The sequence below is a fragment of the Lampetra planeri genome, chromosome 46 (genome assembly GCF_965212315.1).
Source record: "Lampetra planeri chromosome 46, kcLamPlan1.2.h2, whole genome shotgun sequence".
NCBI classification, from domain to species: Eukaryota; Metazoa; Chordata; class Hyperoartia; order Petromyzontiformes; family Petromyzontidae; genus Lampetra; species Lampetra planeri.
The window spans coordinates 7,460,401-7,486,196 of record NC_136152.1 but is presented as its reverse complement, the minus strand read 5'-3'; the positions used below and the strand labels follow the sequence as shown (position 1 = coordinate 7,486,196).

General features: G+C 49.2%; 1 protein-coding gene across 3 annotated transcripts in view; it reads left to right on the top strand.

Annotated features, from left to right (window-relative positions):
* The window catches only part of STK11 (serine/threonine kinase 11), a 117,231-nt gene that overhangs the window by 59,060 nt on the left and 32,375 nt on the right, over positions 1 to 25,796 (top strand). For all 3 annotated transcript variants that reach the window (XM_078615268.1, XM_078615269.1, XM_078615267.1), the window contains exon 8: positions 19,871 to 20,070. In XM_078615268.1, the coding sequence (XP_078471394.1) occupies positions 19,871 to 20,070 (200 nt within the window). The remainder of the gene's footprint in view (positions 1 to 19,870; positions 20,071 to 25,796) is intronic.

Sequence of the window (25,796 nt, the reverse complement as noted above, 5' to 3'; positions counted from 1 at the left end):
GTAGAACACGAGATACTAGCAGAATCTTGACTCAAAGCTTTCGTGACTGCAGGAATTCATACTCTTTGTGTCTTTTGGTAAAGTCACGTAGATAGAAAAATAGTAAAAAATCATGACGTTTCGATCGCAACACAACCATCACCTTGCCATACATAGCTGGGGTTACCAAAAAGATTTCCAAACACAAGATCCAGGTTCGATTCAACACAGTACATAACATTTGTGATCTGATCCCATCTGTAAAGGATGTGATCCCTGACATGCAATACCCCGGCATCTACAAACTAAGCTGTGTCTGCGGCAGTAGTTACATTGGGGAAACTAAGTGACATGTCTCGGACCGTGTTTGTGAACACAAGGCAGATCTGAAACACGGTAAGACCAACACCTCTTCCGTGGCTGATCATTGTTTTAACGCTGTGGACACACGAAATAGATTTTTCCAAGACGAAGGTTCTCTACAAACCTACTGACTATCAACAAAGATTCGTTCATGAAGCCATCCAGATATTTCAACACAGACAACATTTCAACCGAGAAGATGGGTACAAACTGAGCAATCATTGGAAGGACGTTATTAACCAATTTAAGTCATAACTGACTGTGATGTTTCCATCCTACCTGCCGATGTCAGCAGTTATTTCCGACTCGTGAGTTGCATTCCTCGATGTGGCGGTGGCTACATTGACCTGCTAATCTCTCACCAATACAATGGGCAGCCCAACAGCTTTGGGGTGCCCGCGATCTTCCTTCTCTAACCCCGCCCACTCACCCTTGGGCTGCACCCATCTCAGGCCTATATAACACCCTGCTGCTTCAGCAGCTCTCTTGCTATATTTTTCACCTGAGGACGATTGCTTGTGTTGCGATCGAAACGTGATTTTTTTTTATTATTTTTCTATCTACGTGAGTCCTAGCAGAATATTTTGTAACATCTGTCTTGTAGTTTTGTTTAAAAAAAAATCTACATTGTCTTTCTGACCAAAGTGGGGCTGTTCTTCTATTTAGGTGGCCCTGAACCAGTGGTGAGAAATACACGACTCAGTGGCAGGGGCTAGTCTGTCCGATTTACTGCTTGTCTTTTTACAAAGTAGTCCTAAATTTATAATCAGTCCCAAAGGGGCCCTCACAGGGATTAGAACCCGCAGCCTTCTCTCCCTGTATTAATCTATCTGGCTCGCTAAATGTCAAGGCTCTCTTTCAAGAGATCTTGCAGTGGGAGGTTTTGGACAATTCCTTTTGAGGGGGTGGGTTTTTTTTTTTTTAACGAGCGACGACTACCTGCTCTGCCATACGTTTCGGAAACAGTCATGAACATACAAAAAAAATGTAAACGCATTTTCCAAAGTGCGCAAATGAAGATAGAGAGATGCATGCTTGGAATCACATTGCGGGACTGAAAGAAGAAGACATGGAATAGTGTACATTTCCACGTTAATGTCATCATGCTAACTATGAAGAAAATAAAGTGGGCTTGTGCAGGACAGTTTGATAGAGAAGGGTTGATGGACGGTCGTCCAGACTAATAATGGAGTGGTAGCTGAGGAATAGAATACATTTGGATGATGGCCTCCAATGAGATGGAACAGTGAAATTAGTTTGTGTGCAGGCGCTAAATGGATTATTATATCGCAGGAAGAGTGAGAGGTGGTGGTAGCTTGGGGTGACCATCCAGCAGTGGATTAACCATGGCTAATGATGACAAGGGGATAACTCAAATGTCTGCAGAGACAGATTCACAAACTAATTTCCTGTATTTCTTTCTCATATCTAGTTGATTCAACCTTTACCTTGTGTAGGGCTGTTACAGAGAGCCCGTTATGCATGGCAGCCTATGGTAAACAAGCACAGTGGGCGGGGCTACGTCAGTGCACGGGCAGGTGCCCTCTACGACGTCCGCGCTTCGGACGTTACGATCCCCCGGGGCCCCACCCCTCAGGGAGGGGGGTGTATAAAAGGGGAATGTATCGGGAGGCTCGGGAGTGATGTTTAGCTAAAGAAGAGGAGGAGGAAGACGTCTGAGATAGAGCCCTGGACTCCCCCTGGTACGCCGTCCTTATCAGGACCGCGCAGGCTCGAGCCAGTGGCGTGGTACCAGAGCCAGAGCCAGTGCTGGTCTGGACTCTGGGTACCGGGCCCGACTGACCAGTGTCGGGCCAAGATAGCCTCCCCTAGCCCATTAGTGGAGGACTCAGAGGCAGGCTAAGGTTAGCCTAGAGGTGTGTCCTCAGATAGACGGGTGAGGGGGCCGATACCCCCTCAATTGTGTATGTCACAAAGTTGGTATTCAAATAAACAAGTGTGCCTCCAACTCCGGTGTCAACGAGTCGTAAGCGTTACTACATCTGGCGTCAGAAGTGAAACAAAGTACGAACATGGATACACGCCGGACGACTCGAGTCGGAGTACCAGGGGCGGAGGACACCGCTGCAGTTGGAGGGCCCGAGATGGCTGAAGATGCCATCGAGCAGCCGGGGCTGGGTGCATCCACGCCACAGCAGCTGGAGGAAGGGGAGCCGTCGACGGAGGGGCTGAGGCAGGCGCACGCGAAGCTGGCCGAGCTGCTGTACGCCGCAGCCGCCATGCTCGACAACATCACGCGGCTGGGGGCTGCGGGACCGCCACGAGGCGACAGCAGCCAACGACCACAGCGCCTTCCCGCCATTTCAACGGAGCAACATTTTGAAACTCCCGCCATCGCCGCAGCTGCTGTTGAGGGCGTGGCCGCTCTAAGCATCGCGTCCAACGGCGGGAGTACAGTGCCTGCCGCGTCACCACGGGTGCGACCGGCGATGCCATCGCTGCTTCGGGCCGACACTGAGTCGAGTGAGGGAGACGAGGGAGCGCGATCGTCCTCTGCAGCCGCTGCCTTACATCAGCGACTACCGCCGCTCAAAGAATTTGTGGGCGAGGAGGGCGACTGGGGCGGCTTCCAGCGGCGCTTCCTCGCTCACCAGGAGATGGCACAGTGGACAGACGCCGAGGCTCTCCGAGCACTGCCAGCACTCCTCGACAGCGACGCCCTCGCCACACTAACATCGGCAACGAAGGAGAGGCGTTCCACGCTGCGGAAGGCGATGCAAGTGCTGTCCGCTGTGTATGGGCCACCATCGGACTGTCGTCAACTCTTTTACGATCGCCAGCGGGGGACGAAGGAGTCGCCCCTGGCGTACCGTACAAGCCTCCTGGCGCTGGCAAAGGAAGCCTTTCCACGAATGGACGACGAGGGGATCGACGCCATGGTGACAGAAAAGATACTTTTGCTGGCGGACGACTTAGACATCGTCATTGTCGCACAGGACGATGCAGAAATGTGCTCCCTCCAAGCGGCCCGTCTCCTCCACGCAAACCTGTCCTCTCAACGACGGAAGGCCAGCAAGGCGGCGAGCGGGCGCGCCGTCGCTGCGGCCACCCTCCCGGCGGAAGAGGTTTGCGCCATCAACCATCGACGGCAGCACGGAGCGGGAGCGCGGGAGGACCGGGCCGGTTCAAGCCGTCTACAACGTCCATCGTCGCCACCAGCGCTTCCACGCTGTTATAACTGCGGCATCCGGGGCCACGTCGCCTCGGGGTGCCGCTCTCCTCGGCAGCGCGGGACGACACCTCAACGGGACGCCGGCCCTCGTCACAAGCTCCACCATCATAATCCGGCGAGTCGCGGCACCCCTCATGTTTGGCCCACGCACACGCCCGTCACACACTCGAACACCGCAGCGAAGGGGGGGCAAATATCGCGTACCATGGCACCAACACGCACCGCTCTGGGTACTCACATTGAACCCAGCCAGTGGTCCGTGTTGGCCCATCGGGTTGTAGCCGCGTCATCGGGGTCGTCGGCCGTTGTGGGTCACATCGATGGGGTCGAGGTGCGCATCCTGGTCGATACAGGGGCATCGGCGACCATTATTTCGGAGTTGATTTATAACATTCTCCCTGCCCAGAGCCGTCTTTTGATGCCTGTTAATGTACCATTCTTTGCTGCTAACGGGGGTTCACTTGGCATCATCGGACAAATTCGAGCCCAGATTTGTGTCGGGGATATTAAATTATCTGGGCCGATTTTTGTTTCCTCCTCGCTGGCGGTTCCGTGCCTGCTGGGGACGGATTTCCTGGCCAAAATGCCGATTAGGATATTAATCGACCAGGGATGCATTGAGCTCCCATCGGGCCGACGCATGGCGTTTCTGCCATCCCCCGCTACGAGCCGGACGGCGTTCGCGACGGTGCCGGCGTTCGTAGATAGAACGGTGCGCGTTCCTCCGGGGGCGCAAATGTTAATTCCTTTGAAACTTCGGCGGCCCTTCGCTAAGGGCATTGGGGCTCAAGGGGTTCTGCTGGGACCGTCTAGGGCCGGGGTCAGTGGACCTAATTTACTCCCGGCCCAGACCATAGTGAGAGGGGAAGGAGAACCATTCATCGCGGTCCTCAATGTGGGCTCGCAGACGGTGGTGGTCCCACAGGGGACCGTGCTTGCTCACGCAACGCCGGTGCCCTGTGAGGAACCCGTCGCGAGTCATGTCGGCGCTGTCCCTGCACCGCGACCACATTCGGACAGCGATGAAGGGTGGCTCGAGGCGCTTTGCGCGGGATCGACGGACCTGTCAAATTTAGAGCGCCAACGTCTTAAGACACTACTGAGGGAATTTTCCGACGTTTTCAGTCGGGATAAATACGATTTGGGCTGCACTCATCTGCTGCGTCACCATATTGATACGGGTGACAGCGCGCCAATACGCCAGAATCCTTTTCGGTTGAGTCCCGCCGAAAAGGACCATGTCAAATCGGCTGTTGATGACATGCTAGCCGCCGACATAATTTCTCCCTCCAACAGCCCTTGGGGAGCGCCGATCGTCCTGGTTAAGAAGCAGGACGGTTCGTTGCGGTTTTGCGTTGACTTTCGGCGCCTTAATAAAATTACGGTTGCCGACGCATACCCGCTCCCACGGATGGACGAATCGCTTGACGCCTTGGCGGGAGCGCGATTCTTCTCCACATTGGACTTACTTTCGGGATTCTGGCAGCTTCCTCTGGACGATGATTCAAAGCCTAAAACTGCTTTCCGTACTCCGCACGGCCTGTTTCAATTCAACCGGTTGCCGATGGGCTTACACTCAGCGCCGGCAACTTTCCAGCGGTTGATGGAATTGGTTTTGGCTGGATTGCAATGGGAATCGTGCCTGATTTATTTGGATGACGTCATTGTCTTTGGCAAAACTTTTGAGGAACATCTCCAGAGGTTGCGGGCAGTTTTCCTAAAGATGCGGGCTGCTAATTTGAAATTTAAGCCCCAAAAATGCCATTTGTTACGCGAGTCGGTGCGTTATTTGGGGCACATCGTGGGGCGCTCAGGTATTTCTACCGATCCCGCCAAAACGCAGTGTGTTAGCTCCTGGCCGACTCCCACCTCAGTGGGAGAGGTTAGGCGTTTTATTGGGTTTGCGTCGTATTATAGACGCTTCGTCGCTAATTTTGCGACTATCGCCAAACCCCTACATGCTTTGACATCTAAAGGGGTTCGGTTCTGCTGGGGTCAGGAGGAGGAAGCTGCTTTTTGCTCCCTTCGGGACGCTTTGGTAAACGCTCCTCCCCTGATTTACCCTGATTTTTCAAAACCGTTCTTGCTCGACACCGATGCGAGCAACACGGGTATTGGGGGCGTGCTCTCCCAGGTGGTTGACGGCGTGGAACGTGTGGTTGCGTACGGCAGTCGGGTGTTGTCTCCAGCGGAGCAACGGTATTGTGTCACCTGTAGGGAACTGTTGGCAATTGTCCATTTCGTCCAACAGTATCGCCCATATCTGTACGGTCGGCATTTCACCGTCCGCACAGATCATGCGGCACTGCAGTACGCCCTGAGGGTTCAACAGCCATCGGGACAATTGTCCCGATGGTTGGAGGTCCTCCAGGATTACGATTTCCAAACCACATACCGTAAGGGCGTTCGCCACACCAACGCGGACGCTCTGTCACGCTTGCCAACCACCTCCGAGTGTGCATGCCTCCTGGGGTCTGGACGTTGCAGGCCTCCAGGGGACACATCGGTACCTGTCTTGGCGGCCGCCAACGACGACGATGCAATGGTTCCTAATTCGATCGAACAACAGGGCAAAGATTCCCTGTTGGGGTTGCCCGTCATTGAATGGGGGCGCCTCCAGATGGAGGATGTCTCCCTCCTCGGGTGGCGACGTCGCGTTGGCGGTGCGGCGGGGGGAAAAAGAGGTGCTTCCGACGCATGGGAAATGTGCCAAGGTCTGCTAATGCATTGGGACGGGAAGTCACGTCGACATCGGCTGGTTGTCCCTACTGGGTTGCGGGGTAGGGTGGTATGGGCCGCTCATGAGCGCCTCCTACACCTGGGGACCCAAAAGACTCTCGCCTTGCTGCAACTTGATTTTTACTGGCCTGGCATGACGAGGGATGTTGGGGATTTGTTGGGATCGTGCCCTCAATGTGCACAACGCAAACCGCCGGCACGGGAGTCTAACCCGCCCTTGCAATCGATCAAAGTGTCCAGGATAAACGAGCTGGTCGCTCTGGACATTTTGGGACCATTCCCCGCCACCCCCAGAGGGAATAGATATTTGTTGACGGGTGTCGAGTATTTTACACGCTGGCCTATGGCCTGGCCTCTGGCCAACCAGTCGGCAGCAGCCATCGTGGAGGCCTTTGTTCAGGGTTATGTCCTGGACAAAGGTGCTCCGGAGAGGCTGCTGACCGACCAGGGCAGAAATTTTTCCGGTAAACTACTCAGACAAGTCTGCGATCTCCTGGGCACAAAGAAAATTCGGACCTCCCCATATCACCCACAAACTGACGGGATGGTCGAACGTTTGCATCGCACCATCTCGTCCATGTTATCACAACAAGTTTCGGACTCGCAAACGGATTGGGACCTACAAATTCAGGGGGTCTTGGCGGCGTACCGGATGGCACCCCATGCGGCTACGGGGTTTTCTCCCTTTTACCTCATGTACGGCCGAGAACCAGACCCGCCTGTTCGTGCCCAGTTGCGGATCCCTGTGCCGCAGGGAAAAACTAATCTGGCTGACCACGTTAAATTTAATCTGGACAAATTGACCGAGGCACGGGATGCTGCAATGCAAAACTCTGACCTCCGTCAGAAGGCAAATGAGCGCCTCAGATTGAGTCGAGCGCACATGCTGCAGTGGAAGCCGGGGGACAAGGCATGGTTGCACTGCCCCCAGGTGCCACTGGCAACCTCCTCTAAACTGGTGCGGCCGTGGCGGGGCCCTGTGGAAGTGGTGGAGGTGTTACGTCCGCAGTGCGTGCGCATCAGGTGGGGGAAGCGGCGATGGTTTGTGCACCCCTCCAGATTAAAACCCTTCGCTGCGGTACACAACCCCACTTCACACGCGCGTGGCCAAACATGTGGGGGGTCGGCCGACTTGCTGGGTCCGTCTCCGTCGCTCTCACCTAATGCCTTGCCGGCTGTGCCACCTTCAGGAGCATCAGGAGTGACGGGCTCACGCCCGATCACCTCTCCTGCGGATGCCGAGGGTCACGCGGAGTCAGAGGAATGCTCACCTCAAGACGGACAGTCGCCACCTGATGGTCCGCCACGCGGGGTTACCCCGTGTGAGGGGCCCGCTGCAAGGACGCGCGCTAAAATGCGCAAACTGTTGTGAGGCCGGAAAATGTGTACATAGCTGTTGTGTTTATTGGGTGTTGTGTGGATGGTGTGTTTCCTGCTCCTCGGATGTACATATGTTGGGTTCACCGTTTGTTGTGTGTGCGGGGTGGGTTCCCTGCTGGTTGTATATAAGCTGTTTTTTTTACGGAATTCGTATTTATTCGGGGGGGTGCGACGGGTTGTTTTTCATCTTGTTGTTGTGTCTTGTTCTGGTTCCTGTTATGGTTCAAAAAATAGTGAGGCACACGTGAGGGGGTGAAGGCACCTTTATTGTCAAATTTTTGTATGTTGGCAGCCGGGACGGCTGCATGCTATGTGGGGGGGAGTGATGTAGGGCTGTTACAGAGAGCCCGTTATGCATGGCAGCCTATGGTAAACAAGCACAGTGGGCGGGGCTACGTCAGTGCACGGGCAGGTGCCCTCTACGACGTCCGCGCTTCGGACGTTACGATCCCCCGGGGCCCCACCCCTCAGGGAGGGGGGTGTATAAAAGGGGAATGTATCGGGAGGCTCGGGAGTGATGTTTAGCTAAAGAAGAGGAGGAGGAAGACGTCTGAGATAGAGCCCTGGACTCCCCCTGGTACGCCGTCCTTATCAGGACCGCGCAGGCTCGAGCCAGTGGCGTGGTACCAGAGCCAGAGCCAGTGCTGGTCTGGACTCTGGGTACCGGGCCCGACTGACCAGTGTCGGGCCAAGATAGCCTCCCCTAGCCCATTAGTGGAGGACTCAGAGGCAGGCTAAGGTTAGCCTAGAGGTGTGTCCTCAGATAGACGGGTGAGGGGGCCGATACCCCCTCAATTGTGTATGTCACAAAGTTGGTATTCAAATAAACAAGTGTGCCTCCAACTCCGGTGTCAACGAGTCGTAAGCGTTACTACACTTGTAAGGGCCAGGTTACAAGGCCTGTGATCGTGTATGTAAGTCAAGGAGGTTAACCTCCGTGCCATATTGGCAGTAATGCTTACATGTTCCCAAGAAGTAGGTATTTTACAGGCACGTAACATTTTATTTTTACAAACGTGGTAAGGTGCCTCATCAGTTCTGTTCAGCTAATCCCTGTGCCATGGTTGCCTGTGCTGCACGGCGGAGAGGGAGACAGCACAGCGTTTTATTTATGACCAATGTCGACACTTGTACGGATTAATGTCGGTCACCATGATGGGGATTCAAGCTGCTGCCCTACCTTTTACTGTCGTGTGGAGGAGGGAGAGGCTCCACTTTTGTCTTTTGAGATGGAGAGAGATGGAATTCAGCAACATCATTCTTCCTACATTAGCATATAGGTGTGTGTGTGTGGTGGGGAGGGTGAAAGCGTTGCTGTAGCAGTGTTTATATCTACCACAACCGATTCTAATCTTACGCTGCTGCTGTGACCGTAGAGCCCGACGTAAACACTTGGTGCAGTGAGGAGATTTGTTATCGTCGGTGTCGCCACCCGCTGGAGCATGTTGGTATTTACCAACATTCGCAGTATCTCCGCAGGGCTCTTTGAGAATGCAGAGAGGATATTGTTGGGGTTGGGGGGGGCATCACCTGGCACTGTAGCACTTTTTGCCCGGCATTGCTGCTTACCTTTCCCCTGAACAATACCCAGCATGCCTCTCTTCATCGTCGCACCTCCTTCAGGCTGCAGCGACATTTTAAAGCCACTGGCTAAAAGTTTAAAGTAACGGAGTTCAGTGGGCCACCTCGGAGGGGCCTTCTATGTATGTATTAATGTTTAACTTCTTTCCCACCTTGCGTAGCCTAAACAGTGGTCTGTCCACCTCTCTCTCGACTAAAGTGGTTTCTATTTTGTGGGTAACGTTTTACCGAGTGCGTTAAAATAGATTATTAATCCCCCGCATGGTTCTAAAACACTCTCTATAAAGTGCTGTCCATGTGAGGTTGACATGTTACACGCTGGGGAGTCCAACATGGGTCACCATGCAATAGTAAAGCTATGGTTTGAGTGAAGGTGAGGCGTTCATTCAGTCGTGCTGGCTGAACTGTGTCCAGATTGACTACGAGGCAGCCGCTCTGTCCTTATTTTGGTCTAATTCCCATCAGAAATTAAGACGAGGCCACGCACTGACAAGTCATCAGGGCTACGGTCCCCATTGTTGAAGCGACGAGCCACTGGTTTTTTGGCCATCTGCATGGCGAGCTGACAGAAGACGTGAGAAAAATCCATCGGCAAGGCATTTACCGGAATCCCCAATGTGGCGTGAAGGCCACAGAGTTTGCACGCCGTGCAATAAACCAGATTGGTGGTGGTGCGAGGAAGGCTGTCCGCTTCACCATTGACGCACACTGTCACTTGTTGGCCCGTTGCCTGCTTAGGGGACCATCATAGCAGTCATAGGAAGATGAATAATTATAATCTGGCAAAAGGGTTCCAAGTGCTCAGGAGGTCCCGGGGCAGTGCTGGATGCCCCCCCCCCCCCCCCATTTAAAAATCACATCTTGTTCAGCAGCAAAGACCTTCCTGAGTACCTCAAAGAGGTGGTTGAAGCAAGAAATAACAGTCGGCTGTGTTTGTCTTGACTGCGTGGATGTTGAAAGGCTAAGTTTTTCACACGAGGGACATTTGAGCTTAAGTGCAGTCCCTTACCTGCACTTCTTCAGGTCCAGACGCTTTCATGAGGTTAATGAGGATTGCCAATTACAGGAGAGGATGTAAGCACACCTGCTGTTGCCAGAGTAACCTTTAAATCCAAACACTTTTGTAATATTTACACTGAATTTCTGTTTTGCAGGGTAAATTGCCACCCACATCCAAATGGAGGTATTTTTTTTAATGTACCGTGCTCATTGTAATGAAAGTTTGACTCTGCGTTAAACTCGATGGCTCGCACAATCAACAAGCTCGTCAGTTGTCGTTCCTATTTTTGATTTTTTCTCTCATCCCGCCCGCTGCCAGCGACTGCGTCATGCGTAAATTGGTTTGCGTTATCTCCCGCGAACACCTGGGGAGATTTAGGAGAGCGGCGGCCGTGGACGGCGCTCGCCAGGCACACGGCGTCCGGGAGATTCTCGCACAACGCTTAACTCCTTCCCCACCCCCCTCGTGCAAGTTGTCAGCCCAAAAACCACAACGTGATTGCAATACTGGGTGATTTACCTGCCACGGTGGTGAGATGTCAACTTACCTCGCCTGGTATATTGGAGGCTCTGGGTTCGATACCAACCCTGACGATATCTGTATATTTGGAGTTTGCATGTTCTCTTCCCATGGTGGCGTGGTTTTTTCTCCGGGTCCTGCCGGTGTTCCCCTCCATATTTACAATCAACATGCGTTCAGAGCAGGGGTCGACAACCTGCGGCTCCTGAGCCGCATGCGGCTCTTTAAGGACCACTTTGTGACGTTATTTATTAAGGATCACCATCTGGTATTCACGTGGCATCGCGGCTCTTGAAATATTGAGGGTTTTTTTGCGAATTAAAAAAAAATGGTCCTTGTTATTTTGGCTGCCGACCTCTGGTTTAGACGATTTGGCTACTGTTATAAATTTCTACATGATAAGCCTTCGTTGAGCTTATCATTTGTGGCCAGGTCACTTCTGAATAAGAGCTGTATAGCTCAGTGGCCCTTACCTGGTAAAATAAATATTGTTTAGTTAAACCTGGCTCTCAGCACCTCCAGCTTTAACAGTAAAGCCTCAGAATGTATAAGGAGCTTTTGTCTGGCTCCCTTAGCCTTGGGCCGTAATTTTGAACTCTTGGTATTCTAAATGTGCATTGTTCTAGCTTTAGGCACATCGGACTGTAAGGGTGAACCCTAAGCATATTTAAGGTGCCTTTTTCAGTGTAGCAGTTTGTACCCATCTGCTACAAATGTGGGTTGTCTTTCTGGCTGAAACAGTATATTTAGAGATCTGCACCACCGCTGCCACTGTGATGTAGTGCTTTGACAGTGCGGTTTCACATATCACGTGTTTTGATATGTCCATGATGCTCCCAACAATATGCCATCTTCCCATACCCGTTTGTATCTAAAAAACGTGAGTATTCTTTACACAGCCCATCAGCCACACAGCCCTCTCCAGGAGGGCATAATTTGAGTAGTGTTGGTTCAACACAAGTAAACGCTGGACTGGTTTTGACATTCAGTGTCTCATTACCATATTTCGGGCGTGCTTGAAGCAATGCAGAGTCAGGCTTGCTTGAACCAACCCAGTATGTACTTGCTCACCTATTTGGTGATTTTTGCACTTTATTGCTCCATGCGTATGGATTTCCTCTGGCTTAATCCAGTTGTGTCCCTCGTGCGAAACACTCGCTCTTGATACTTACCGAGAAATGACTGGATGCATAGCAAACATTATTATAACTTGGCAAAGATGGTATCAAAGTGCAGTGTTGCAGACAGGCCGTTAACACAAGTTGCTTTTGCAGCAGACGCAATAATGGATAAGCCACACAGGGGATTGTGGAATTCCAACATCAATCTCGTACTGAGTCGGCACGTGGCCTCTTCAGGTCAGATATCTGTTTGTGGCAGGGCAAGGGTGATTGCTGACCGACACTGTTCGTTGCAGACAGTGGTGGTGATGATGCTGTTGTTGCTGCTACTAATATTGCTTTAAATGTTTACGATGCTGCAGCCGCCGCTGCTGATGATAACTCTCGAGACAAGAGTGATGCTGACGCTGATTCTGCTGCTGTTGCTGCTGTTGCTGCTGTTGCAGTGATGGTGCTGGCTTTGCGGAAAGGCTCACTGGTTAATTTGACGGCCTCTGACATTTTTCAGAAGTGTATACGCACACACATGCAAGTGGGGTGCGTGTGCGTGGATGTGTGTGTGCACGCGCGTACTACATTGGGGGCGGAGGGGGTGGGCGGTCGTGATTGAGTGTAGCTGTGGGGGCGGAATGTGGACTGCAAGTAAGGGGGGGGGTGAGGTGGGAGGGGAAGCGGAAGTGAGGGGCGGGGTTGTTTTCAGGCCGGAGATGGGCTGCTTGTTGTGTGGTCACATTGGAGGTTTCACCTCCGTGTCTGCATGGCCTAACATTCACTGCCGAGACACATCTATGTGATTTGTAAAACAAATTAGTTTTTGATGATTAATAACTTAGTAATTGATTTTTTTTAATAGTTGGCATCCTCTACAGATATAAAGTGTGATGTAAAAAAAGGCCCTTTGTTGACTTGCAATTGAAAGCCAACGTTTTGAGTGTTGCGTCTCATGCTTTAATAGTCCGACTGATTAAATTGAGAAAAATAAAGCCTGTGCTTATAAAGCCACAGACTGCTGCTCGCTTCTTTTTACGAGAGAGATAACGAACCGTAATACATTGCGCTCGGCTTGCTGTGGAGAAAACATTGAATTTAAAAATAGAAATGTGTCTCTCGTGGAGACAGACACTTTATAATGACTAGGCAGCGCGTACTGGCTGGGTGAGGAATATGCATCCATGAACGTGAACGATACAAATTTGGTAAATAAGGCGGCGGGATGGGCTGTCTGAAATAAATCCGCCGTAAGCGATGAGGGAGAGGTGGACGTTTAGCCCAGTGTCAAACAGAGTGGGTGTGGACGGAAAGATGAAAACCTTTCATACAATGGGAGAAGCGGGGAGAGGAGCGACCTCCCATCGTGTACGGAGTGATGTGCAGCAGAGAGAGGTGACGTTGCGGCTGTTGGGATCGCAGGGAGGGGCAGGGAAAGGCAGAGTGAGTTGTGATTCATCTTGTGGTGATATATCTAGGCCAAGCAGCATCATGGGAAAAAAAAAACCTAAGTCCAATTTTAGAATAATCTCCCTGCAAAAATCTACGAGTGTCAGTCGTGACATACAGCATATAAGATGTGTGTACAAGTGAAGTAATGTGGCAGTTGTTTACTGGGTTTGTCTGTATCAGGGCTCAGCACTGCCTAAAAACTACTGGTACAATTGTGTCTGTGGCTAATATATAAACCAACAATCATACCTGTTTGCTGGAAACAAGCTTGTTTATTTGCAATCTGGGTTGTGATGTCATTGACCCCAGGGCATTGGCTGTGGGGACCCCTCGACCCTTTCCTGTTGACGTCACGCCCTATGGTTATTATCTTGCAACCGATTATAAACTATAAACACATTTTTATTTTTTACCAGGTAAGGCCCACTGAGCTATATAGCTCTTTTCAGGAGCAACCTGGCCACAAATGATAGCTCAACGATGTGGCTTATCACATGAAAACCTTCAGCCAAATATTCTAAACACGTTGATTCTAAATGTTGAGGGAAAATCCACGCGACCATGGGAAGAGAGAGACACAAATGCCAAATATATAGGCGTTAGGGGCAGGATCGAACCCATGACCTGCATACCATGCAAGGTAGTTAACATCTCGCCACTGCGGCGATGAAGAGAGCTGCAGCACTGCCCGTGTTGTTGGAAAGTGGGGGGCCCTGGTGGGGACCGTTAGTAGCACGAGCAAGGGTGGGTGGGGGGGCGCCTCCGAGGTGTGCCGGCACCAGAGGGAATTGAGAAGCTGCCTCCTGACTGCGCGCCGCCCCACGCACAGCGCCCCGCTCTCTCATCCAGCCACCCAGCATGCTGCTAACAGCCTTCGCGTGTCTCCCGTACAGGCAATTAATGGGCAACAAAAGGCCGTGCTGCCAGACGGGGCAGGACGTGCACTTGCATTATTCAGTAGCGGACACGCGGGACGGCTGCGGGGGAAAGCGGATTTTGGGGAAACTGCATTAATTTTTTTTATTAAACCCGAATTGTCCATGGCAGTTGACCATGCAGCGAAAACAAAGCGCGGTTAATAGGCATCCAGAAACGCTTTCCTTTAAAGGTCTCTGTATTTAATGCCAGTGACTCATCGGACAAGCTGGCCGTTCCATTAAGCGAGCCCGCAGCTCTGCTTCGGCGTCAATACTTGTAATGGTGCAATAATGGGTGCTGCTTTTCGGTAACGCTGCACTTGAGTCAATCGGCTACTGGGGGAATTGCACATCTCGTCGTTGCTTTTTCCGCATCGCACAAATGCTGCCGCGGTACGGAAACGCCGTCATCTCCAGGCGTTGGTACTTGGTGTGCCGCACCTACATGCGTTTACAATACAGTTCTTGCTATTACTGTCAAGTGATAGCAGTTTCCTTGGCATTGCTTTGCGATCATGGGATCATGATATGGGATTGTCTGTGTAATATCGTTGAGGACTCTTGGACGCCGGGGTTGAGGCACACGTATTTATTCGCAACAGTTGTCACAACCGCGGACATACAACACTGGAGGGGGTATCGGCCCCCTCACCCGGCTAGCTGGGAATACACTGCTAGCTATCTCTGACCTACCTCCTAGTCCTCCACTAACGGGCTAGGGGAGGCTGTCTGGCCCGACACTGGTAAGTCGGGCTACGGTACCTGGAGTCCCAGAGCACTAGCTCTGGTTCTCGGGACCACGCCGCTGGCTCGGTCCTGCGCGGCCCTGACAAGGGCGGCGACCCAGGGGAGTCCAGGGCTCTAGCTAGACGATCTTCGGTCTTCACTGGTTTAGCTTTAACATTGTACCCCGAGCTCTCCGGCTCATCCCCTTTTATACCAAAACCCCCCGCTGAGGGGTGGGGCCAGCCCCCCCAGGCTGCCCTGTGCGGACGTCGTTGAGAGCACCTCCCCGTGCATTCACGAAGCCCTGCCCACTGTGTTTGTTTCCCGTGTGATCCTATGTATACAGCCCCTCCGTAACACCCCTACATCTGTATGACAAAGCACTTCTCAGTACAGGCATTTGCCTAATTGTGCAGTTGCCTTGCCGAATTTGATGGATCTCCATATATGTTGCCACTGATTTGAACAGGCATGTATGTGCAGGATCCTACGTTATGAACCAGCAAACTGCGTTTGATCCCCCGACCATGGCTAACATCACCAGCAAATGATAACCGAGTCGGTCCATGAGCTCCCTCTCCCTGTACCAGTGGACACTGGCTAGCATGATGAAGTGTAGACAACCTCGAAGACTGGTTTGGTGTGGGGCATGTCTTCATTCAGCAATAAATTGACAAAGGGCTATAATCTATTATTGTTATGCAGGATTGCATACATTCCTGCCAATAAGTATTGCAACGGCAGTGTGGTATTGCAGGCACCTATGTCACCCAAACGCTTGTAACGGTTCACACTCCAAAGATTTAAAGAATTCCCACAATTTGTATATAAACAATTATTTGTTATCATCTAATTTTCACCACCCCACCTCTATTGTTTTCTTTTGTCCTGTTTCAATATCTCAGAATCGTTCACACCACCAGCCGATACGTTACAGTGACCTACAGTTGGCATTGATCGTAATTAAATAATCGATCAATTAATCAACGAATGTGACACGTTGCCCGGCACCAGGGGCCAGTGGTCGCGTCTGGAGAACAGTGCAAATGATGGCAAGTGGCACGCGCAGTCATCGGGAGAGCCGGTCGGACAGCCGCGACGAAATGGAAGGTGCAACGCAAACACCCATGTGGCTAATGCTGTGGGGAGTGCTGCTTGATCGTGCGTTCTGGACCTCCTTCATCACGGGGCAGGGGGGGCAGTGCGACTCCCGACTGTATCACCATGTGTGGTGCATGCTGGGAGCTGCGGCATATTAACTTAACCCTTTCCCGTTCCGGTACGTCATCAGTTTTTCTTCCGATGCTTTTGCCGATGACGTATGTGTACATCAAGAAAACGAAACCGTGAGAAAAATTGAAATAAAATAACTTTATCGGTTCCGACGCTCCCACAAGGCGATTGGGGAGAGAGTGTGGCACAGTTTGGCGTCAGCTATTGTAGAGTGCGGTCGTGTCGGTTCAGTTCTCTGCGATGAGTACAATGTAATTAAAAACACCGACACTATGCCTCTCTAAATAAAATTAAGGCAGAGCCGCTTGCGCGTTCCGAGATTCAGCGGTGAATGGAATTCACCCTGCAACTTGCAGACGTATCGGAACGGGAAAGGGTTAGGACCTGGGATTACGCGCGCCATTCTAATGATTCATGATTGATATTTGGGTTAGACCACGTCACGATCTGGCCTTATTTGTGTCGTTAAGACCCTCCACCACCCGATGCATTCAAGTAAATTAAATTATCGCATGTGACAAGTGTTTAACACACTAATCATTATAGTTCCAACTCACTGGTAGCTCAAATAACAATTCTCACAGACATATTTTGCATCTAGGTACAATGTTTCATTTGAAACTGCATCTCATGTCATTAGGACAATATCCAGGAAGTGGGAATTATAATCCATGAGTTAGAATGATTTTGTCTTTGAAGCCCAACGCACAGCGAGGAATTTGAAGACACTCGTGGTGGATGCACTTTTCTGTAGCTCTCGGCTGGATTTGAGATGGGATCAGCAGGTTTCATTTCCACAGAATTAGATTTTCCATGGATCGATTTTCTTGGATAATGGTGGAAAAGAGGACCCAATTCTTTGTTCGGTTGCATTTTCTGATAGCCCTGAACCGATTAGCACGGTTGGCTATGTACAGTGTGAAAGAAGGTCAAAATGCATACAGAATATGAATATTTACATACATATGTCCTCAGTCTGCTACCTACAGTCATATGATATCAAACGGCCTCACATGATTGGCTGCACATATTCCCCAGTGGCATTTGGATAATGGCCCGAAAAATTGCATCGAGGTTAATTTGTCTTTTCTCGACACAATTTACCCATTTCTCTGCATATATATTGTATCTGAGCACCAGTTACATCCAATTTGTGCCACGAGATGTCACCAGAGAAGAAAGGTGAGATAATAAACCTGAGAGAAGAAAGATGATGCCAACAAAATACTCCCAGGTCGCTGTAAGAGTCCTCTTAGATCCGCACTAAACAGATTCGCTTGCTCTGTGATGAGTGGTTAACTTCAAGCCAATACATCGACTTAGTGTGAGCAGATGAAATCCCAAAATAGATTTTAATGAGGATGTTTGTTCTGTCATTGGTAATTTGGCTGCGAAACATCAACTCGGCACTCTTGAGAACTCTGTTGAGCCACGGGTGCTCTCTGTATTCGAACCCAAGGTCTTCAGCGGTATTGGTTCCGTTTTCAAGACAGCCGTTATGAACTTTATTAGCCACACGTTGAACGTTTTACGTAGTCAACTGTGCCAATCGGAGGTGCCGGGGAAGGACAACAAACTAAACAAAAAACTTTTTGTAAGGCACAGAAGTGTGAACTCAAACCCAGGAGACTTTCTGAACCAGTCGTCTTGCCTTAAACATCGGGCTGAAATTTTAGTTCCCACTACAGCTGTGTGTGAACTACAGCACGGAGCAAATGTTATCCACCTTCACGGCATCATAATTTACAAGTACAGGGTGTTAATGCTTGGTCCCACTCCAAAATTGTTAGGTTATCCACAACCAACATTTTTCACAATGAGTAATTTGTAATTGCACTGACACTGGTCTCAATGTGATTGCATTCATATTATTGTGAAACAATGTACCTGGTGATGTGCGCGTCATACATTTAGCACCGTAAGAACCCAACTCCACAGCAAAGGTACAACGGTGTAATGGGCTTAATCCGTGGGTTTTGGGATAGAATGTGTTGCTGATATTTGATAGAAAAGTGTCAAAATCACTGTTATTTTTGGCCGATTGGTTGTTTTCCTGCGAATGGCCGTACTGTTGAATTGGGTCCTCATTGTAGCTGTGAGCTCGTACGCAGGGCTCTGTTATTGAGCCCACCTTTGTCATCGTTTCGCTTTCTGTGACTTCTGTTCAGCCACTCACTTCAACGAGCAATCTCGTTTTTTTGTACCCATAATGCTCCACAATAAAACATAACAATTCTATACAATATTGCTTTATGCGTTTAATGAGGCTCTGTAATTTAGATGGAGTGCTCTTGCCAATAGCATCTGGTAACACAGCAGCAAGTATCTGCATTTTGTTTAAAACATGACTGCTGATGAGGCCCAGAAGGTTGAAACTAGTCGGTGGTTTGCTGGCGTAAATGAATGCTGCTGAATAATATTGGTCTGGAAAGGCCAATGGCTCATGACCTATAAAGTAGTTTTATTTTATATGCAGAGATATAGAACTGGAGTTTTGCTCGTATCTGTTTTTTTATATGATTTTGTCGTGTGATTGGGATGTCTGTAATACTGTTTGTGGGCCGTTCACTACAAGAGAGGTGGAGAGCTCGGTGCAGGCTGGTGTATTTTAAGAATGATTATAAATGGGCCTTAGACAGCCGCGTCATGCTGTTTTTAGAGCTTTCTCCTCGCAATCAGGAGGGTTGTGAGTAACAGGTGCCAGCCGGGGGTCAACTCGATTCTTCATCCCTCCGTGATCGATAGCGTGAGTCTAACTTCCTGAGAAGTCAATAGAAGGGCCCTCGGCTACACGAGTGGGACATTTGTGTTGCTGGCTCTCCGGGGATCATCAGCAAACGTATGTGTCATCCATGCACAGAAGGTGGACTTTTATTTATGTGGGTCCTCATCATCGGTCATGATTAATCCACTGCTTGATATGCACATACCCAATGGATTATAAAATTATTATAAATCTAAAACTAACAAATATAAATGTATTTATTTTTTTACCATGTAAGGCCCAATGAGCTTATATAGCTCTTTCTCAGCCCAATGAAGTGGTTCATCACGTGGACATTTATAGCAGCCAAATACTCTAAACGCGTGATGTTGATATAAATGTGGAGGGAAAAACCGGAGGACCCAGAGAAAAATCCACACGACCACGGGGAGAACGTGCAGTCTCCAAATATACAGGCGTCAGGGTCGGGATCGAATCCACGACCTCCTGTATACCAGACGAGGTAGTTAACATCTCGCCATTGTGGCGCCCCTTTAATTTATGAAACTGATATACTCCCATTGCATCACATTGCCTTTCTGCATAAACGAGCAATGGGGCGGTGCTTTTCGTCATGGACAGCTGTCATCCGCTTGTGGACATTACATATTCATGTGTCGTGGGCCAATAATGATTCTTCCATTAGTGTTTAACGGACGAGAGCACTTGGGCAATGTAATAATGTCCTTACTTTGTTCAGGAAAGCCTCTTTGAAGGCCCTACTTGGATTCGACAATCAAGTTGCAACAATTCCCTCCGGTGCAACTGTCAAGCAGGGGTAGTCCACGGCATAATGCTTGACTCTCGTTCCCGTGTAGTGCTCACCCTCGCGTCCTCGCCCACGGACCCGCGCTCGCCCTGGCTCCGATCGCGGCTCTGGGGGTTGATTTGGTTATTTGGTCGATTCCCTCACAGCTGGTTCCGCAAAAAGCCAGCGCGCCTGGAGGTGAGCGTGCCGATCCCGCCAAGCGCCAGCGTCCCGGATCGCTGGCGGAGCATGACTGTGATGCCCTACCTGGAGGACCTGCACGGTTACCACGGCGACGAGGAAGACAACGAATACTACGAGGACGAGGAGGACGACATCGTCTACAGCATGGAGTTCAACGGCCCAGGTGCACGCACGCACGCGGATACACCAGTATAGATCCCCCATGTGGCTTTTAACAGACTGTTGGGGCAAGTGCTGTTAGCGAGCACCCTATGCGGGCTGGCACGGGACACAACGGGGGACTGGCACGGGACACGACGGGGTTGGTGGCCAGCACCACGCCCGGCCACCTTTGTCTCCCCAGTGGCAATGTTTACACATCATACTAGGTACTCATTTAAGGCTGAGTCGACCTAGGGCAGGCCCACGACTAGTTCATATATTCGTCACCGGTGTTGGGCATGAGTGGGAATCTAACTCGGGTCGTCAGGTTTTTAGCGCAGTGCGCAAACCACTAAACTATCTCTACGCACACATGCACATACCCACCACCCACCTACGCCTATCCACTCACACACACGCTCAGGTGTTTCCTTAGGCAAATAAGCTCAGGTGTTTCCTTAGGCAAATAAGGAATGGGAAGGGGAGGAGTGTGAGTCTGAAAAGGTTGATGGAGCACCGGGGGAGGGGCACGTGGAATTGTGTGGGACTGAACTGTGACATTTCTTGGGAAAGGTTTTTAAGACTTAACAGTCAAAGCCAAAACAATGATTGAAGTGGCTGTGATCAGTGTGTTTCACCATGAGGCTTATTCAGCTGCTGCCCAACAATGTTGATCAGAGTTCCTTGAGGCAGCATTCTGATCCGTTGGTGGGGAAATTACACATTCCCAGGGCAAAAACCCACTTCACTGGTGACCTCTCACATAGTGATAGTTATTTTCTGTGCCCCGTTGGGATGATGCGCTGGGATTTGAACTAAAGCAGATCGGGAGGAGAGCACTGCAAGCACTGGCACCACAGTGGCACTCAGGTGGATACATTTAACATTCATAAGAGTTTTTTTAGGTTAGATCGCGTAAATATATAAATGTGTCGTTAAAACCCGCCACCACCCGACACAGCCAACTAGTAAGGGTTGTCACGTAAACAGAACATGCCAATTCGTCACTAGTACAGCACACCGGTGTTGGAGAGCCAAGCCACAACATTTACAATCTGAGTACGACGTTTCGCCAGTAATTACAACTAGCTTCATCAGGCGACAGCCAGATTTGTGGAGAAGTCTAACTGTTTCGTTCCTTATATAGAGGCATAGATGTGGTGACCACACTTCTGCGCTCTTGCGCAAAGTGGGGGGGGATTACTAAGGCAACGTATATTATGCATGTTCATTATGCGAGTCCTTTGAACTTGTCCTTGCTGTCTATTGTGTTTATTAAAATAGCCGTACCAACGCTGCCCTTTGTAGGCATGCATTTAAATAATGTATTATTTAATGATTCGCTTCCACGCAGCACTAAGGCGGTAGCTATCCAAACGGTTAAAATTATTTGTATTTCTTTCAATTTCGATGGATTCTCTAATTAGTCTTGGCCAGTAGTAGCTAGTTTTGCACAGAACTACAACATTATCAAAATCAATTGAGTGTCCTTGTTGGCACACGTGTTCTGCTGCTGTTGACAGTTGTATTTGAGAGAATTTAATATTTCTCTGATGTTCTTTTAGTCTCGTGCTGATCATTCGTCCTGTTTGCCCAACATAACATTTCCACACGTGCAGTTAATCCTATACACACCTTCTGTTGATAGCTTTGTTAATACATCTTTTGTACCAGACATGCATTTTTGTATTTTATGTACTGTGACAAGAGCATTATCTTTTTTTGTCTTATACAATAGGGTCAATGACTTAAGATTACGAAAATCAACAAATACATATTCACACATTTAATAATATCTGGTTATATTTGTTGCGGTCTCTATTCATGTACTAATTGTTAGCTGGGCTAAGATCTTCTCGATGTACACAGGAACCAGGTTACATCTTAGGAGGGTGGGAGCGCAGAATTTTAATCCAGGACCTTGGTGCTGCTGGCTCAGTGGTATGGAGTGGGGGCGACAGCCTTAATTTCTTAATGAGCCACCCAGCCACCTCTTGGAGTGAACACTTATCTTGAACATGCTCAGACCTACACGCGCATGCGCGTGTGCAGCGTGCCTCACCCCCAAGTGAATGAAACGAGCCTTTTATGAAATGGACCTTATTGAGATAAAAGCATTCATCACAATAAACTCCATTCATCAAAGCAACAAGTGGCTCACTGTGACCCTCGCAATTACGAACTCGAATCGCAGCGGGGCTGGTCAAGAACATCTATTTTTGGTCCCATTCACAGAGGCAGTGGAATTCCGGACAAAGGGACAATTCAGGATATGTGCTATGGATTTACTCTCTCCGCTAGATCCATGTGACGCCAGCAAGCCGCCGTTGCGTGAAACATTTCCTTGTCAAATGAGAATGCCACAGTGGATGGCATTAAAGTCGCGCATAGTCTGATGGGAGAGACACCCAATTATTCCTGGCATTCTGAAATCTACAGGCTAGGAGTTTTACTTCTCCATTGAAATGGAATAACCTGTACTTCCTCAATGGGCCATTAGGCTGGTTTTAGAATTCGCTCAGTCTCATTATTGCAGGGTGTATAGAAACCTGGTGTAGCCACCAAGCTAAGCAGTTGAAATTACCAAAGTGTACGTTTCAAACAGGCAGTTTGGCAGCGCTCATCGCCATCGGCAACTCCAAGCTGGTGCTGTGAATGACACATGCCGATTGCAGGGGCCATTCTATCCATAGGATGACAACTCTTGGGTGAGTGCTACAGATTGGTACCACGGACTGGTACTCATTGCGATGTTCCTGAACAGATGCTAAGCTGAGTTGACCCTCTGCCAGCATTTGATCGTGCAATTTCTGTTCAGGTTGCAAGCCGAGCGTAAAAAAAAGATTAAAAAGTTTATTTTAAATATATGTTAAGGTGAATTATAATATCCGATATTTGGCCCAAATTTAAAGTGAATACGATCTTGATTTGACGCTTTCGTGACTGGAGGAATTACTCTTTGGTTCTTTCGGTAAAGTCACGTAGAAAGAAAATAATTTAAATAATAGAATACGACGTTTCGATTGCAACACAAGCAATCGTCATCAGGTAGAAAACAACCTAGTAAACTTAGAAATACAATGCAATACAATACAGAGAGTTGGCTAACACAACAGTCAGCACCTTACCTGGTTGATTACGTTCTTCCAAAGATTGCTAAATTTGAGAGACAAAGCACAGACACGGGGACACACATACAGACACACAAGCAGAGAGAGACAACACAGAGACACATAGAGAAAGACACATAACATAGACACACAGTGACCTCTGTGACGAGGCCTTAAATAGAGTGGGGCAGAGAGAGAGGTGGGTCTGCTGGAGCAGAGAAATTAGCATGTCAATGAGAGAGCTGTGTGGAAATCCACCTCATGGCGAAAGAACCAAAGAGTGAAACAATGTTTAATGCCACCACCCTATGCCTAACCACATGGCTATAAAGCTCTATTGCAAGTGCGACATAGCTCTGGCACCTTGTCGCAGTATAGCCCTGCACAGTTAAGTGCACTGTTGTGGGCTTGTGAAGTATTGTGGGCTCCTCATGTTGACGCCATGCACCTTACCAATCTTTCACCCGAGCGAGTTTTTAACTGACAATTAGGCCTTGGCTCACATACTTTTTTGTAAGTCGGATGGCCCATAGGCTGGAGACATTGTTAACCAAGGGCAGTCGAGATCCCCTTGTCTGCAATGATGCATGGCAATGGGTCCACGCGCAATATGTTTTTCTGGATAAGAGGCGTTTCCCTCACATTGTTGAGCACGGATAATTTCTGCCACGTGCTCGGAGGTACTAATAGATACTGAGCACTGCCCCCGATTGGCTGTTTGAATTTAGAGAAGCGTTGGATGTGATGTCCCTCTTATACCGGTCATGCTCTTGGAGGCAGGCCACTGCCATTGTTCGAACGGATGAGTTTTCAGCCATTGTTGGCCTGAATTCTGGTTTTATTTGATCGCTTCTAGCATGAGAGACGAAGTCCAATTCTAGACTTTCAAATGCGGTTACATTTCTTGCAAGTGCAGTCGTTGTTGTGCGGAGGGTTTAAATCACTTGCCTTATGACTTTCTCTATTCTCAAAGACAAATAACCCCCATTTAGCCTTAACAGACCCGTTTGGGCAAGTGTTGTTAGCATGCACCTATCAAGCCCAGCACGGAACACAGGATGGGTGGCCAACACCACACCTGGTCGCCTTTTTATCCCAAAGTGGTGATGTGTACATATTGCACGAGGTATTCATTTGAGGCTGAGTCGACTTAGGGGAGGCCCCTCATTGGTTCAGATAATTGTCACTAGTGTTGGTCGTGAGCAGGAATCGAACGTGGGTCGCCGGGTTCATAGCGCAACGTAATCAACATTGAGATGAAGAATCATCATTCAACATTCTTCCAGAATTCGTATAAACTTAAACTAAACTATTTTTTATCATGTTACCAGGTAAGGCCCACTGAGCTGTATAGTTATTTTTCAGAAACGACCTGGCTACAAATGATAGCTCAACGAAGCGACTTATCACGTGGAAATTTATCGCAGCCAAATACTCTAAGCACATGTTTCTAAATGCGGAGGGAAAAACTGGACGACCCAGAGAAAAATCCATGTGACCATGGGGAGCATATGCTGCTCCAAATATACAGGCGTCTAAGTTTGGATTGAACCAACGATCTACTGTATACCAGACGAAGCAATTAACATTTCGCCATCACGGCACCCACCGTAGAGACAGAAAGCCTCCCCTGCATGTCAGGGGATGGTTCTGGAAGATTAAAACACATCACTACTTTCTAGGTACACTGCAGTAGGCCTATCTGATCCACCACTGCGTGTTCCGTAAACGGTGGCCACCACAAATCAGTCATCTCTAGAGCAAAGAGGCTGAATAAATAGAAAATATATTTTTTAATTATTGTTACTTTCTGTATCCATAGGTGGAATGCTGAGACCATCGACTTGGCTACAATTACGATTGGTTCAGTCATGGATTGCCAGGGGCTGAGATTCAAAGACGTGGCCTCATTGCTCTGACGTAGCCAATATGATCTCTCGGGTCCCGGGCTGCCTCTGTTGTGTGCTTATTGATAGGCCGATTGATATCACCCGTGAAAAATAATGAGCGTCAGGCAAAAAAAAACAGACGTTGAAGCTCGCAATTATAAATGTAACGCATTCGTATGCACCCGTACGCACGCATCGACGGGTGAAATGTATTAATATACAATGAAGGTTCCACCACATATTAACAAGCGAAACCAATCTGATGAATACGCGATGGCGTGATTCGCCGTCTGGGCGTTGTGTGGAGAACCCGAGATCCCTCCTGTGAGGTCAACTCCTCCCGCTGATTTGGCGTGTATTATTTTTTTCGCTTAACTTTAGTTGTGCTCGAATACTTTGTAACAGTGATATTCTTTCCGGTTGTTAACAGATTGTAATTTTTCTTAATATACTGCGAGTGGTGTTACAGGGCTCATTGTGGAGATGCAATGATTCACCTCTCCGGCAATTCCATTAATTGTCGCCAGGACTGCTTTTTGTGTTTGAGTTTGTTGTCCTTCCCTGAACCTCCGATTAGCACAGTTGGCTACATACGGTGAGAAAGAAGTTCAACATACATACATTCATTCACGGTCATTATGAAATTTTACATTTCGTTCTTTTGCAATGCTGGTGAATGCAGCGGCCACTAGTGGCCGCAAGAGTCATTCAACCCTATTATATTTCAACATATAATATAAATAATCACT